The sequence below is a fragment of the Arachis ipaensis genome, chromosome B10 (genome assembly GCF_000816755.2).
Source record: "Arachis ipaensis cultivar K30076 chromosome B10, Araip1.1, whole genome shotgun sequence".
Lineage (NCBI taxonomy): Eukaryota > Viridiplantae > Streptophyta > Magnoliopsida > Fabales > Fabaceae > Arachis > Arachis ipaensis.
Window position 1 is genome coordinate 52806037 of NC_029794.2, and position 17482 is coordinate 52823518.

At 43.5% G+C, this 17482-nt stretch overlaps 1 protein-coding gene across 1 annotated transcript; it reads right to left on the reverse strand.

Annotated features, from left to right (window-relative positions):
- Positions 276 to 1541, reverse strand: LOC107620629. Its single transcript, XM_016322761.1, has one exon. It carries the CDS (start codon positions 1539 to 1541, stop codon positions 276 to 278), a length of 1266 nt encoding a protein of 421 aa, XP_016178247.1.

The window sequence follows — 17482 nt, forward strand, 5'->3', positions numbered from 1 at the left end:
ACGACGATGAGGTACCTGAGTTGACCGGGTGCCGTAGGAAAGGGCCCGACGAGGTCGATACCCCAGGTGCCGAATGGCCGTTCTGCCGATATGATGCTGAGATGGTGCGGGGTGGCTTGGTGGATATTGGCATGCCTTTGGCATTTATCGCAGCTTTTAACTATTTGTATGGAGTCTCGGATAATTGTGGGCCAGAAGTAGCCTGCCCTGATGATTTTTTGGGCTAACGTTTTACCTCCGACGTGGTGGCCGCAGCAACCTTCGTGGAGTATGTACTATGTGTCCCCGGGTTCAACGCATTTGAGCAGGGGTTGCGAGAATCCACGCTTGTATAGCTGTCCTACGACAATGGTATAGTTGGCGGCTTCCCTTTTTATTCGCTTTCCCTCTTTGGGATCCGGCGGCAGTGTTCCGTCAAGGAGGTACTGTAGGATAGGGTAGGTCCAAGATCCTTGGTTCGATAGTGTCAGATGAGCATTGGTTGTCGTTGACACGGAGGGTGACTTAACGACTTCATGGATTAGCGATTTGTTACCGTGTCCTAGTTTGGTACTGGCTAGTTTGGAAAGTAGGTCTGCCCTGGCGTTTCGTTCCCTAGGAACATGCTGTATGGTAACGTGCTCGAATCCTTCTTTTAGTTTGTTTACCTTGGCAAGGTATTGTTGGAGTAGGGGATCTCGTGTCTGGTAGTCTCCGTTAATTTGGGAGCTGATTACCTGTGAATCGGTATTTACCTCTAGGACCTTTGCTCCGACTTCCCGGGCTAGGGCTAGGCCTGCCAAGAGGGCCTCGTATTCTGCCTGGTTGTTTGAGACTGGGAATTCGTATCGTACTGATTGTTCGATCACGACTCCATTTTGGCTTTCGAGAATGACTCCGGCGCCTCCGGAAGTGATGTTCGAGGAGCCGTCAACGTGTAGTTTCCATGATTCGGGGGTGGAGTCTCCTGGTGTCATTTCGGCGATAAAGTCGGCCATGGCTTGTGCTTTGATCGCATATCGGGGTTCGAACTTGATATCGAACTGGGATAGTTCGATGGACCATGCTAGCATTCTGCCCGCTAGGTCGGGTTTTTGTAGTACCTGTTTGACCGCTTGGTCGGTTCGGACCGTCACGGAATGAGCCTGGAAGTATTGTCGTAGGAGCCGGGAGGCTGTAAGGAGTGCGAAAGCTAGTTTTTCTAAGCGTGAGTAGCGAGCTTCCGCATCCTGTAAGACTCTGCTTATGAAGTATACGGGTTTTTGTTCTTTTTTCTCGTTTTCACGGATGAGCGCTGCTGTGAGTGCCTCCTCCGTTATGGAGAGGTACAGGTAGAGTGTTTCCCCTGTCTGGGGTTTGGCGAGGATTGGTGGTTCCGCTAAGACTCTCTTGAAATGTTGGAACGCTCCTTCGCATTCCGTTTCCCACCTGTAAGGGGCCCTTTTTTTCATTAGTTTGAAGAAAGGGATCGCTTTTTGAGCCGATGCCCCGAGAAAGCGTGATAACGCCGTCAATCGGCCGGTAAGCTTTTGGATGTCTTTAAGGTTTTTTGGGCTCGTCATTTCAAGGATGGCGCGACATTTCTCCGGGTTTGCTTCAACTCCGCGTTGCGTGATCATAAAGCCGAGGAACTTCCCTGCCTCCATCCCGAAGGCACATTTTGCTGGGTTGAGTCGCATTTGGTGCTTTCGTAGGGTGTTCATTATGACCTTGAGGTCGTTGGTGAGTTGCTCGCCGGATTCAGTCTTGGCGAGCATGTCGTCTATGTAGACTTCTAGTTTGCTTTCGGATAGGTTTTGAAATATCTTGTTGACAAGTCTTTGATAGGTGGCTCCAGCGTTTTTCAGGCCGAAGGGCATCACTGTGTAGCAATATGTCCCGTCTGTGGTGATGAACGCTGTTTTTTCTTCGTCTGGTCGGTGCATCGGGATCTGGTTGTAGCCGAAATATGCGTCCATGAAGCTGAGCTATCGGTGGCCGGATGCGGCATCTACTAATCCGTCAATGTTTGGTAGGAGAAAGGTGTCTTTTGGACAGGCTTTGTTGAGGTCCATGTAGTCGACGCACATTCGCCACTTCCCATTAGATTTTTTCACTAGCACGACATTGGCTAGCCAGGTTGTGTAGGGGAGTTCCCTGATGAAGTTGGCTTCGAGTAGGGCTTTAACTTGCTTTTTGACCTCGGCATAAGGTCGGGGTTTATTCCCGGCATGTCGGCTAGTGTAAATGCGAACAAGTCTCTATTTTGCTTCAGGAGTTGGGAGAGTTCTTCTTTAAGATCGTATGGGAGGTTCCTATTAATGAAGGTGTATTCCTCCTTGGTTGGCCCTATTTGTAGCTTTTCCATGTCTCCTTCTGGTTCTGGCCTAGGTTAGTCGTCTTGGTGGGCATCCAGGTCGGCTAGGAATACCCCGGCCGCATCTCGGGATTTCTTCCTTAGAGCTAGGCTGGTGTTGTCGCATTCGGCTGCGACCTCTCGGTCCCCGTGGATGGTACCGACGGAGCCGTCGTCGGTTTTAAACTTCATGAGGAGGTATTTGGTAAAGATGACTACGGAGAAGTCGTTGATTATTTTTCTTCCGAGAATCACGTTATAGGATGTTGAGTCTTTTAGGACTACAAATTCAGATAGGACTGTCTTCTTTTGGTTGCTTGTTCCTATGGTGATAGGAAGGGTGATTGAGCCGTCTGGTTTGAGAAAGTTGTCTCCGAGTCCCGTGACGCCGTTGCGGTGTGTTTGGAGGTTGTCGTTGTGGAGCCCGAGCTTGTCGAAGGCCCCTCGGAAGAGGATGTTCGAGTCTGCCCCGGTGTCCACCAGTATTCTTCGTACTAGTCCTGTTCCGATTCTAGCCGAGATGACGAATGGGGCATCTTCAGCCGAGGTGCCGTGCTGGCAATCCTCTGATAAGAAGGTTATCATGTTGTCGGCTGCAATGTTTGGGGTTTGGTTTCTGACCGCCATTACTTTGAGATCTTTTTTCATTGTTAGTTTCGACTTTCTTGATATGTCCTTGCCCATGATGACGTTTACTATGATGGTCGGGTCGTCTTCCGGGCTTTCCTTGGGGGGTTGCTTCTGGGTTCTCGGGTTACGCCTGTCTTTTTCCGGCGACCTGTCTCTTTCCGCACGTCTTGGTTCTCTGATGATTTTGGCAAATTCTGGGAGTTTGCCGTCTCATATGGCTTGTTCGAGGGCGTCTTTAAGGTCGAAACAATCTTGTGTTCTGTGACCGTAACTTCGGTGGTAGTCGCAATAGAGGGTTTTGTTGCCTCCCGTCCTTTCTTTGAGTTGTCGGGCTTTCGGAATGATGCCTCGATCTGCTATTTGGTGGTATATTTCGGTAATTGGTGCTGTTAGGGGCGTGTAATTTAGAGAATTTGCCAATTCTCGGTGGTCGGTTTGTATTTGTCGGTCTGGAGTGGTCCCTTTGATTTTCTCTGGGTGGTGGATTTTGACGAGAAGTCGAGTTGCCGTGTTGGGTGTTTCCGTGCTGCCGTTTGTTGGCGGCGACAACCTGGCTGACTTCTTCGTCATTGATGTAATCTTTGGCGACATTATGGATCTCGTGCATGGTCCATACTGATTTGGTGGTGAGGTGTTTGCGAAAATCTTCGTTCATGAGTCCGTTGGTTAAGCAAAGGCTCGCGACGGAATCCGTGAGTCTGTCGACCGTTAGGCATTCGTCGTTGAAGCGGTCGAGGTATTTCCTTGTGAATTCTTCTTGTTTTTGTGTGACCCCTAGCAAGCTAATGGGGTGCTTGGCTTTGGTGATTCTAGTTGTGAACTGGGCCATGAACTTTCGTGTTATATCGTGGAAACTGGCTATGGATCCGTTTAGAGGGCGTTGAACCATTTGATCGCCGGCCCTGCAAGGGTTACCGGGAAGGCCCTGCATCGGACCGCGTCGGCCGCTCCTTCTAGGTTCATCCTGGCTTCGAAGGCCGTTAGATGTTCCTGGGGGTCCTTGGTCCCATCGTACTTCATGTCGGTAGGTTTGTCGAAACCTTTGGGGAGTTTCGCTCTCAAGATTCTTTCTGTGAAGGGTGTAGCTCCCATTATTGTGTGGTCGTTTCTTGTGCGCTTGGTATTTCGGTACCTCCGATCTTCGTCTGAGTCATGTTGACGACTTAGATCTCGGGAAGCGCTACAGTGGTGTTTCTTGTTGTACCGCCGTTCCGGCGATTTCTCAGGTCCGTGGTCGCGTGAGGCACTGTGACCGTTCCTCCTATCGGGTCGTCGGGTTGGCGACCTGCCGCGGCGAGATCTTGATCTGGAAGTTGCCTGGCTTCCGTGTTCGTTGTTGTGTTTTTCTCTATTGGTCAGTTTGCCTTCAAGCTCCTGGACCCGGAGGCAGAGGTCCTGGATGATCTGCGCCGCTTTGTACCTAGCCTTCTCAGGATGTCGTTGGTCTGTGACGACGTGGTCGTTCGTGTGGTGGACAGTACTTGCTATTCTTGCTCAGTTCGCGACCTCCCGGTGTTCTGGGGTTGGGTGAAGCGGTTGGGAGTCATCCTGGCTTTAGGGGGTTTCCTCCAGGACGTCCCCCATCCGGCTTGGCTGGCGCAGGTTCCCCACAGACGGCGCCAATGTACGAGATATCTCTGGTACGGGTTTGAAAGGTGGATTGGGAACCTGCAGATTAAGGCTGAAGCCGGGTCGCTTGACTGGAGCAATGGGGGGAGGTACCTGCAAAGACACTCCGACGCTCAAGTCAGAATGGTTCTAAGAGGTGTAAGGTGTATGGGATTTATGAATACCTGGAGGGACTCTGGTCCTCTATTTATAGGTGGTGATGAGTATCATATCTTATCTTATCTGGTTAAGATAAGATGGACGAGTGAATTCGAAAGTTGGTTAGGAGCTTTGGAGGGCCGGTTTTTTGGGCCTTCTGAGCGAGGTGCGGGTCGGACCCGGGGAACCGAGGTCGGGTGTAGTCCCGGGTCCGGGATCTGTGGTCCAGATCCGTAACATCAACCAAAGCCAAAAGGAAAAAATCTAAATTATTTATATAATAAAAAGGATCAATCATAAGTCTGAAATACCTCAAAATATATTAAATAGAAAATCAATCTAAACATAGAGAGTCATAAACAGAATTGAGAAAAGAAATAAAAGAACATTGGACCTGTGATGGCAAAAGATGAAATAATCATGAAGTGAAAAGAATCCTAATTCTAAATCCTAAGAGAGAGGAGAGAACCTCTCTCTCTAAAAACTACATCTACTCCTAAAATTGTGAATATGAAAGCTTGATACGTATGGATGCATTCCCCCACTTTATAGCCTCTAATCTGTGTTTTCTGGGCCGCAAATTGGGTCAAAAACAGTCCAGAATTCGCTGGTTTCAAATTTTGCCACGCTGGATTTCCGTCACTGCGACGTGGCCGCATGGATCACGCGGTCGCGTCGCCTAGCGTCAGGGGAACTATAGCATATTATATATCAAATCGAAGCCCAGACGTTAGCTTTCCAACGCAACTGAAACTGCATCGTTTGGACCTTTATAGCTAAAGTTATAGCCGTTTGAGTGCAGAGAGGTCAGGCTGGTCAGCTTAGCAATTTCTCCAACTTATTGTATTCCTTCCATTTTTGCATGCTTCCTTTTCATCCTCTGAGCCATTCCTGCCCTGTAATCTCTGAAATCACTTAACACACATATCAAGGCATCTAATGGTGATAAAAGAGGATTAATAATTAACAATCTAAAGCTCAAAGAAGCATGTTTTCAATCAAAGCACATAATTAGGAAGGGAAATGTAAAACCATGCAAATAGTATGAATAAGTGGGTAAAGAGTAGATAAAAACCACTCAATTGAGCACAAGATAAACCATAAAATAGTGGTTTATCAGAGGCTTAGTGAATTCTAGATTCCCTGCCTTCTGCGCTGGCGTTTGAACGCCCAGGGTCTGCTCTCTGGCTGGTGTTCAACTTTAATAACACTTCATCCATAGTGTTCTATTTTCATTGTTGAACAAATCTGTCTCTGTTCTTATTGTTGCATATGATCACGACTCTAAAATAACTGAAAGAAAAATAAAATAAAAGATAATAGAAATAAATAATTAATTAAGGTTGGGTTGCCTCCCAACAAGCGCTTCTGTAACATCATTAGCTTGACGGTTAGCTCCTAACGGAGGTGAGTATGGGCTCAGAGTTTTGTCCTGTACAGTGAACTTTCTTCCTGTCTTTTCATGAATGAGCTCCACATGCTCTAAACACAGGATACGACTCACTGTATGTGGTAAGACTGGCTTCTTAGTGAAGACAACTCTCATGCCAGGTGAGAGGCTGACGTGGCGGAAATTGGCGGACTAAGAAATTAATGTAAGAGATACGTTGCGAGTACAGTTCTTAACCAACAAAAATCCGCTTATCAATTTAGAAGGGTTGTCACAAAATTAGAATTAAAATACTGGGAGTATGAATCCCAGGTCGTCTCCCAACGAGTTGCAGAAAGGTGTGCTATTTTATTAATCAGATGTTTTCAAAAATGTCTTGACCGGGAGTAGATTAGTCAGAAAGTCTATCCTTGTTGGAGTTCTCCCAAGATTAATTGATAATTGAAGGTTGTTCTGTTTAGTTATCCTTTACCAGGTAGAGGAAAGTCAAGCAAGTTGGAAGTCTGTTTCTATTCACAAGTTCTAATCCTCTCCCTTGGGAAGGATTAGTGTCAGTGACTAAAGGGCGATCCAACAATAAACCCAATTACGATTTTACTCTTGAGCATTCCAACTCAAGGTTCTCCTTTGAATCAACTCCCAATCAAGTTATGGAACTACTCGCTCATTATGAATGTAAACTTCACAAAATAAGAAAGGGAATTAAAGGAAGACATGATAAATAATAATCCAAAAGACCAATTAAAAATAAAAATAGTTCTTGTATTAATAAATTCTAAAAATAAACCAATAGTAATTCTGAACAAATTAAGGATATGAAAGAGTAAGTGACAAGTAATGAAAACAAACTAGAATGATGAAGTCTTGGCGGAGGTAATAACTCTTCTCAATATCCCAATCCAAAAAGCAATAAAAACAAAATCCTAAGAACTATGAATGTGTAGAGAGAAAACCTAGAGGAGGAATAAAATCAGATCTAAAAACTAAAAATCATGCGGAATGAATTGCCTCCTCCATCTCTGCATGTTTCCTGGCTCTAATCTGCTTTTCTAGGCCAAAAACTGGGTCAAAACATGGCCCAAAATTGCCCCCAGCGAATTCTGTAATTCTGCAGATCGCGCACGTCACGCGATCGCGTCATCCACGCGTTCGCGTCATCCAGCGTTTTGCCTTACCATGTGTGCGTGTCGTCCACGCATTCGGGTCATCCGTGCAGTTTCCAATCCATGCGTTCGCATCAGGCACGCGAGCGCGTCACTACGATTTCTCCGTTTCGCGCGGTCGCGTGAGTCATGCATCCGCGTCACTTCTCGCTGGTCATCTCCTTAATTTCTTGTGTTCCTTCCATTTTTGCAAGCCTCATCTCCAATTTCTAAGTCATTCATGCCCTATAAAGCCTGAAACACTTAACACAGGGATCACGACATTGAATGGAATAAAGGAAAATTAAAATACATAATTAAAAGTCTCTAGGAAGCAAGTTTTCAACCATGGAGTAATTTTGGAAAGGAATTGTAAATACATGCTAATCATATGAATAAATGGGTAAAGATTTGATAAAACCACACAATTAAACACAATATAAACCATAAAATAATGGTTTATCAACCTCCCCACACTTAAACATTAGCATGTCCTCATGCTTAGTTGAAGGAGATAAAATAAATGAGTAGGAACATGTAAAGCTTATGCAATGCAATGCAACCTATACATATGAATGCAACTATATGATTCTTGTCCACTTGGTTAAAAGTAAATAAGCTCTTCAAGACAATCACAAATCAAATTCCACTAATTCAATTCTTATACAGTAAGAACAGATAAAAATGCAAGAAGGTCGCTCATGAAAGCAGGGAACATAGAATTTAAGCATTGAACCCTCACTGATGATGTATGTGCACTCTAGTCTTTCAAGTGTATAGGGTGATCACTCTACTCTTCTCTAATCATGCTTTCTAAAATTTGTTCTACACCTAACCAATCAACAATATTTTAATGTACGAATGCAAACATCATGAGGTCTTTTCAAGGTTGTAATGGGGCTAAGGTAAAGGTAGGGGTATATATATGGCTAAGTAAGCTTATAAATTGAATCTTTAATTAACCTAAGCTTTCACCTAACACACAAATATATATTCTATATAACTTAAATTTCATACCTAGCTACCCAAAATTTCCCTTTCATATTCCATACTCATGTATCAACTTTATTTTAATTTTATCATATCTGCATTGATCTTTGAATTTTAACTTAGCATTGGGGTAATTTTGTCCCTTTATTTATTTATTAAATGTTTTTTTTTTCAAATAAAAATAAACATAGCTTATCAATGCACATAGATTTTCAATTTCTATGGTTTCACATGAGTAGGTACCCAAATTCCCATTATATTATCATGACATATTCCCTTATTACCTTTTGTTCCCACAATCTTCCCATACTCAATTAACACACAATTCTATCTCAAGCTAACCAAAGATTCAATTGGGATATATAATTATTTTTCCGCTTAAGGTTAGTAATGTGGTAAAATGCAGAACAAATGGGATTTAAAGGCTCAAAGTGGCTAACAAAGGTAACTTAAGGGGTAGGCTTAATTGGGATAAGTGAGCTAAACAAATAATGGCCTCAATCATATGCAAGCATATAAATATATTAAACATTGGACATATAGGATGAAACAAAATATAGATTACAATCATAGAGAAGTAAACACACAAGAATAAAATATTTATGGTTAAATAAGGTAACCATGTAACTAAGCTCAAAGTCTCACAGGTTGTGTGTTCTTTAGCTCAAAAACCATGTTCCAATTACAACTTCAAACAAATTTAACATAAAAGTTTTGATTAAAATTAGTGAAATTTTGTTCTAACAAAAATAGGGTCTTAGAAGAAACTTATTATCTTTTCAATCAAGTGGAACATGCATGCAACTAACCTATTACTATGCAATTTATCCTATTCTACAAAAGAAAAACTAACTAAATATCCTATTTTATTGGTGTTAAGGAAGGGAAATTACCTCCGGAAGTCAAGTACTGACCGACCTCCCCACACTTAAGGCTTTGCACCGTCCTCGGTGCCATCTGTCAGAAATAAAGGTGGGCTGGTAGCAGTATCTCCCCAGTCGGGACCGTCATGGCTCCCTATGCTGGTAAAGAAAGTGGAGTCTGGGGTGTCTGGATCTTTGTATTTTCTCATAAGTAGCTCCTTGAGGTATGTGAATCAGCGCTTGTTATAGCGCTCTCTTAGCTTTGCTTTGTGTTCCTACCGATCCAACCTTTCAAGTATCTGATGGAGTAGTTGATTTGTTGTAGGTGCTTGTGGTGTTGAAGGAGGAATGTCTTCAGCCGGTTCAGTAGGTTGGCTTGTAGTGGCTGCTGGAGGTCTGATATGTTTCCCGTTAGGGACGTATTGATCATCCCGTGGAAGCATGGTGGTATGCGAAATTGCTACTCAGGTTGTGAATTGTTGTTCGAAATTGATTCCCTGGCAATGGCACCAAAAACGGATGCACAGAACCATGGTCTAAACATATTTTCACAACTTCGCATAACTAACCAGCAAGTGCACTGGGTCGTCCAAGTAATACCTTACGTGAGTAAGGGTCAAATCCTACGGAGATTGTCGGTATGAAGCAAGCTATGGTCACCTTGTAAATCTCAGTCAGGCGGATATCAAATGGTTATGGAGTTTTCAAAAATAATTAATAGAATAGGGATAGAAATACTTATGTAATTCATTGGTGAGAATTTCAGATAAGCGAATGGAGATGCTTTCGTTCCTCTGAACCTCTGCTTTCCTGCTATCTTCATCCAATCAGTCTTACTCCTCAAGATTCTGGTTAGGAGATCTAAGAGATACTCATTCAGTCGAAGGTAGAACGGAAGTGGTTGTCAGGCACGCGTTCATAGGGAATGATGATGATTGTCACATTCATCACATTCAGATTGAAGTAAGAATGAATATCTTGGAAGCGAAACAAGATGAATTGAATAGAAAATAGTAGTACTTTACATTAATCTTTGAGGAACAGCAGAGCTCCACACCTTAATCTATGGAGTGTAGAAACTCTACCGTTAAAAATACATAAGTGAAAGTCCAGGCATGGCCGAGAGGCCAGCCCTCAAACGTGATCTAAGATAGCATACAACTGATCAAAGATACCTAATACAATAGTAAAAGGTCATATTTATAATAAACTAGCTACTAGGGTTTACAGAAGTAAGTAATTGATGCATAAATCCACTTCCAGGGCCCACTTGGTGTGTGGTTGGGCTGAGATTTGAGTGTTGCACATGTAGAGGTCCTTCTTGGAGTTGAACGCCAGATTTTGTGCCAGTTTGGGCGTTCAACTCTGGTTTTGGATCCTTTTCTGGCGCTGGACGCCAGAATTGGGCAGAGAGCTGGCGTTGAACGGCAGTTTGCATCATCTAAACTTGGCCAAAGTATGGACTATTATATATTGCTGGAAAGCCCTGGATGTATACTTTCCAACGCAATTAGAAGCGCGCCATTTTGAGTTCTGTAGCTCCAGAAAATCCATTTTGAGTGCAGGGAGGTCAGAATCCAACAGCATCAGCAGTCCTTCTTCAACCTCTGAATCTGATTTTTGCTCAAGTCCCTCAATTTCAGCCAGAAAATACCTGAAATCATAGAAAAACACACAAACTCATAGTAAAGTCTAGAAATGTGAATTTAACATAAAAACTAATGAAAACATCCCTAAAAGTATCTAGATCCTACTAAAAACATACTAAAAACAATGCCAAAAAGCGTATAAATTATCCGCTCATCACATGGCTTTGGTGTCCCCAGCTCTGTAGGAGACTCTGGCTACTGAGACGAGATCTGAAACCAAGGCGGGAAAAGGTAAGTTGCCTGCAATATGTACGTGTCCCATTTCATTCTGGATGTGTCTTGGTAGGTTTAGAGGCTGGTCTGTAAAGATGCACCATAGTAAAACAGCCATGTCTGCAGTGAAGGAGGACTCGTGGGTGCTCGGAAAGACATAATGGGACATGATCTGTACCCATACGCGAGCCTTCAAGGTAAGTGCAGAAGCCGATATTTCCTTTGGTCGGGAACGATGGTATCCGTAGATCCATCTGCTGCCAGGTTGTGCGATAACTCTGAGAACGGCGTCCCAGTCGAATTGGTATGTCTGGCGCTTGAGTGAAGCTTCTTGAATTGCGTCCAGTCCTTCTGGAGTAGGGGAAAGATCTAAAGCTCGCTGAATGGCCTCTTCTGTAATGGGGACTTGCTTCTGATGGACATAGACAGACTGCAGGGTTGGCAGGTGGAAATTAGAGTAGAACTTGACTACCCAAGAAAGATTAACCTGCCGTGGCTGTCTCTGTAGGAATCCCATTGTCGTCGCTCAATTCGCGGCTCAACAAATTCAGCAATACGGGTCGGGAGGATAAGAAGGTATTCGTTGTTGTAACTCCTTTCTGCCAGTATGGGGAACATCTGCTCACAGTAGCGGTTGGTAAATCGCGCATTGTCCTTTGCTGGGAAGGCTTTCTCTTTTTCATTAACCTTTATAATCCTCTTAATTCTTTTTGTTGATGGATTAACTGCAGTTGAAGATGGCTCTGCCACTAATGCTCTTTTTGTTCCTCTCCTCGCTGTTGATTTGGGAGTAGCTTTCTCCTTGCCTTTCTTGGTGGCCATCCTAAAAGAAAGAAAAGGGAAAGTATGTTAAAATGTCAAGGGTTAAAGCAAGGAAGAGAACGGGAAAGGTGGTAATCAATGCACATTAAAGATAAATGATGTTAACACATGGTCATGACTACATGTGAAAAATCATCAATGGAAATATAGCAAGTGCATATGATGACAATTAAATGAAAGGTGTTTATTGGCATGCCGGCAAAGGCATGAGTAGTATAGATCAAGCATTCAATGTTCAAGTTAGATTACCAAGCCTTTCAAACTAATAACCTGTTTGTAATAACAATTATATTTAAATAATATAATATAAAAAGGGTTTTGTGAAAAGCAAGCATTTGGAGTAGTAGAATAAAAGAAATCTTAAAAATAGTGCACAATGCCATACGGGCATTTTCACAAACACATAGCATGCATGGTGAATAAGCTATTGAAAGTATTAAATTGAACATGCAAGCAACCCTTAAAAATTAATATATAATTGCCAAACAATTCCTTAACAATCCTCAAGCAAATCATAAGAAATAATAATGACCCAAATAAATTTCCAACACCAACTAAAAGAAAAAGAAAGAAAAAGAAAACATGGATAATAAGAGTAAAAAGAAGAAGAAAAGAAAAAGAAAACATAAAAAACTATAAGAAGAACAGAAAAGTAAGGAGGAAAGAAGAAAAATAAAAACCTTGATAATAGTGGTGAGAGAGACAAAGTATAAAGTGAGAAAGAAGGAAGAAGGAAGAAAGGGGAACAAAGAAATTAGGAGGGAAAAGAAAAACTAGGATTTGGGGAAGAGAAAGAAAAGATATTTTGGCAGATATGGATATGTTGTGCGGCGCAAGCGACGCGGACGCGTGGGGTACGCATTCGCGCAAATGGCGCTTAGATGAAATGACGCGGACGCGTCGGTCACGCGGACGTGTGACTCGTTTGGTGCTACTGGCGCGAGGACAGCTTTGCGTTCGCACAACTCTCTGTTCGAAACTCATTGTTGCCAAATTCCATGGTGATGCGTTCGCGTGGTGGACGCGATCGCGTCAATGGCCAAGAATGGAAGACGACGCAGACGCGTGGAGCACGCAGACACGTGGGGCACGCATTCGCGTGGTAGGGCTTGTGCGTCTAGCGCCAGTCTAGCCCCACTCTTTCACAACTGGCTGCCATGCACCCTTTCTTACGTCGATTTTCAGAGCACGCGTTCGCGTGCTTGACGCAGACGCGTGGGTGGCATTTTTTCCACATGACGCGGACGCATCAATGATGCGGTCGCGTGGGTCAAATTGTGCCAAAGGCACGCCTCCAGCCACGCTCTCGCGTGACTTTCTGTTAAGTTTGCTTTTCTTCCCAGGGCCAATACGACGCGGACGCGTCGGTGACGCTGTCACGTCGCATGCCGCTTTCCTACTCTCTCTTCGCTTCTTTTTTTTTTAATTATGCAATATGCAAATGCAGATGCAAACTATAGTCACAAGTACTAAGAAGAGTTATTGAGAAAGGAAATAAAGAAATAAAAGAAAGGAGTGATCATACCATGGTGGGTTGTCTCCCACCTAGCACTTTGGTTTAACGTCCTTAAGTTGGACGCTCCACTAGCTCAGTCTTCTGCTGTTGGTGGATCCTCCAAGGGGAAGATTTCTAACTCCTTGTTCTTCGTCGCCTTCTCACCATGATATAGCTTTAAGCAATGTCCATTAACTTTGATGAATTCAGAGCTTGAAGGATGACTCAGGTGGAAAACTCCGTATGGCTCTGCCTTCTCTACTTTATATGGACCTTCCCATCTTGATCTCAACTTACCTGGTATGAGCCTCAGTCTAGAGTTGTAAAGGAGGACTAAGTCCCCAGGTTGGAACTCTCTCCTCGTGATGTGCTTATCATGCACAGCCTTCATCTTTTCCTTGTACAGTCTTGAGTTCTCATAAGCTTCTAGGCGAAGGCTTTCTAATTCTTGCAGTTGTAACTTCCTTTCAGCTCCGGCTTTCTCAAATCCCATGTTGCACTCCTTCACTGCCCAAAAGGCTTTGTGCTCTACCTCAACTGGGAGGTGACAGGCTTTTCCATAAACTAAGCGGAAGGGACTCATCCCAATGAGTGTTTTGTATGCTGTTCTGTATGCCCAGAGTGCATCTTGTAGCCTGGTGCTCCAGTCTCTTCTATGAGGTTTGACTATCTTCTGCAATATACTGGTGCTCCAGTCTGTTCTGTCTGCACTCTAGTTGTCAAAAGCTCTCCATGCTCATTTCTTACTGTTGTGATTCCAGACTTCTTGGGCACCACTTGTACTGGACTGACCCATTCGCTATCTGAGATAGGGTAAATGATATCTGCTTCAAGTAGCCTAGTTACTTCTTTCTTGATAACTTCTAAGATGGTGGGATTCAATCTTCTTTGAGGTTGACGGATAGGCTTTTCTCCCTCTTCTAGGAATATTCTGTGCTCACAAACTTGAGGGTTGATGCCTACTATATCCGCTAGGCTCCATCCAATTGCTTTCTTATGTTTTCTCAGCACACTGAGTAGCTGTTCTTCTTGTTGAGAAGTGAGCTCCCTTGCAATGATAACTGGAAACTTCTGCTTGTCCTCAAGGTAAGCATACTTGAGGTGTGGAGGGAGGGGCTTTAATTCTAATTTCTGCTCATGGCCAGGCTCTGGATCATCCGGAGCTGGTGATAATGGTGAAGTGCTCTCATTGTCCTCTGAGAATGTCCCCACACTTGGACCTTGTCCTGTGTACTTCTCTTCTAATTCCTCCTGGCAAATTTCAGCCACGATTTCATCTATGATGTCACACTGGGAGATAGAATGATCATCCGGAGGGTGCTTCATAGCTTCATTTAAAATGAATTTCACTATTCTGCCATCTATTTCAAAAGAATAAGTTCCTGAAAATGCGTCCAGCTTGAACTTTGAAGTCTTCAGGAATGGTCTTCCAAGCAGGATGGATGATGGCCTTCCTGAGTCATTAGGAGGCATTTCCAGGATATAGAAGTCAATGGGAAATGTGAGTCCCTTAATGCTTACTAATACATCTTCAGCAATTCCAACCACTGTAATAATGCTTTTATCTGCTAACACAAAACGAGCTGCCGACCTTTTTAAGGGAGGGAGCCTCAAAGTATCATATATAGACAAAGGCATTATACTAACACACGCTCCTAAATCAAACATGCAGTCAACAAATATCACACCTCCAATAGTACAATTAACCATACATGGACTTGGATCACTACACTTTTCAGGTATACCTCCCATTAAAGCAGATATAGAACTACCTAAAGGAATAGTTTCTAATTCATTAATTTTGTCTTTATGTATACATAAATCTTTTAGAAACTTTGCATATTTAGGTACCTGCTGAATAACATCAACAAGGGGAACAGTTACCTCAACCTTTTTGAATATTTCTACCATTTTGGGATCAAGTTCCATCTGCTTCCTGGGCTTCCTTGCAATTTGTGGAAATGCAATAGGAAGGGCATTTTCTGCAGTGTCTGCAACCTTTGGTGCTTCTTCCTGTGGTTGAGCTTCTTCTTCTTCAACCATGTCTTGTATGTCCTCTTCTTCTTCAGCATCTTCTACTTCCACCACCTCTTCAGCTGAGGTGTGTTCTGGTGGGTTTGGCTCCTCCTGATTCCTCTCTTGCAGTGTGGTTCCGGACCTTAGGGTGATGGCATTGAAAGCCACCCTTTGGATTGGGTAAGGGTTGAGAAGGAATTCTACTGGAGCTTGCATGTTGAGTGTTTGAAGTATTGGATGATCCCATCTGAGAGATGAGAGCTTGTATAGCAAATGTTAGACCGTTAAGTGAACTTTCCATGTTCTTTTGTCCTTGCGCAATGGATTGAAACATCTCGTCATTCGGAGAGGAATTAGAATAAGTGATCTGAGGCACTTGTTGTTGGTTGTGCTATGGTCCTTGGGATTGTCTCAGGTGAGGTGCTCTATAAGGCTGGTTCTGGTTCTGCTGCCTGTTGTTGTTATTATTCCACCTCTGATTTCCCTGATTGTCTCTGCCTCTTCTGTTATTGTTGTCCCTCCAGCCCTGGTTAGAATTATCTCTCCAACCTTGATTGGAATTGTCCTGCCATCCATGGTTGTAGCTGCCACCTTGATTGCATCCTTGATTGGGGCGGTCATAGAAGTTATGAGTGGCTGCCACAGTGTTGTCTTCCTGCTGGAGCTGCGGACATTCATCAGTATAATGACTATAATCAGCACAGATCCCGCATACTCTTTGTGGAACCAACTGTTGGCTTTGCTGTGGTGGAGAGGGCTGAGCTTGCTAAGCTTGTTGTTAACTCAACTGCATCCTGGACCTTGTTCTTACGTATTTTCAACGGTAGAGTTTCTACACACCATAGATTAAGGTGTGGAGCTCTGCTGTTCCTCATGAATTAATGCAAAGTACTATTGTTTTTCTATTCAATTCAAGCCTATTTCTTATCTAAGATATACACTTGTTCTTCAACCTGAGAAAGGTGATGATCCGTGACACTCATCATCATTCTCACCCATGAACGTGTGCCTAACAACCACCTCCGTTCTACTTGCAATCGCTTAAGTGCATATCTCTTAGCCTTCTGGTTCATGACGTATGGTTACCTCGCCTGACAACAGAGCCTTCCATTCCATGAGAACACAGTCTTCGTGGTATAGGCTAGAATTATTGGTGGCCATTCTTGAGATCCGGAAAGTCTAAACCTTGTCTGTGGTATTCCGAGTAGGATCCGAGAAGGGATGGCTGTGACGAGCTTCAAACTCGCGAGTTCTGGGCGTAGTGACAGACGCAAAAGGATGACTAAATCCTATTCCAGTATGATCGAGAACCGACAGATGAATAGCCGTGCGGTGACAGCGCATTTTGGACCATTTTCACTGAGAGGACGGGATGTAGCCATTGACAACGGTGATGCCCTGCATAAGCTTGCCATGGAAGGGTGTAGGAATGATTGGATGAAGACAGCAGGAAAGCAGAGGTTCAGGAGGAACGAAAGCATCTCTATACACTTATCTGAAATTCTCACCAATGAATTACATAAGTATCTCTATCCTAGTTTATATCTTAATTATGTTTTAATTATCAATTCTCTATAACCATCTAAATCCACCTGACTGAGATTTACAAGGTGACCATAGCTTGCTTCAAGCCGACAATCTCTGTGGGATCGACCCTTACTCACGTAAGGTATTACTTGGACGACCCAGTGCACTTGCTGGTTAGTTGTGCGAAGTTGTGACAAAGTGTGATTCACGTTTGAGAGCGCCAAGTCTTTGGCGCCATTGTTGATGATCGCAATTTCGTGCACCAAAAACCAAAATTCTTACCCTCATGAGTTTGATTGTCAACCTTCATCACCTCAATCTTCATCTTCATATATGGATCAAGCCACACAAGAAGTACTTTTCATGCTCATTCAAGAACAACAAGAGTTTCGGAGAAAGCAAGAACAAGTCATGTCTACCTTAGCAAAAGCTTTATGTCATTTAGCTTCATTGCGTTCATGCCAGAAGCAAGAAATTCTAGTGGATGAATGTATGGGACCAAGTGAAAAGTGTGGAGTGAAAGAAGAATTGCAAAATCGAGAAGAAGACGTCAAGTCACAACATGAAGTGCAAAAGGAGATAAATGAAGAGTGGGTAGGAATTGATCAAGAGGATTCCATCATTCAAGATTTTTTGTCCAACTTGGGTAATTCCTTCTATGACC

Excerpts from the sequence above, each read along its gene's own strand:
- LOC107620629 (XM_016322761.1), bottom strand. The coding sequence starts at position 1,541 with ATGACGAGCCCAAAAAACCTTAAAGACATCCAAAAGCTTACCGGCCGA.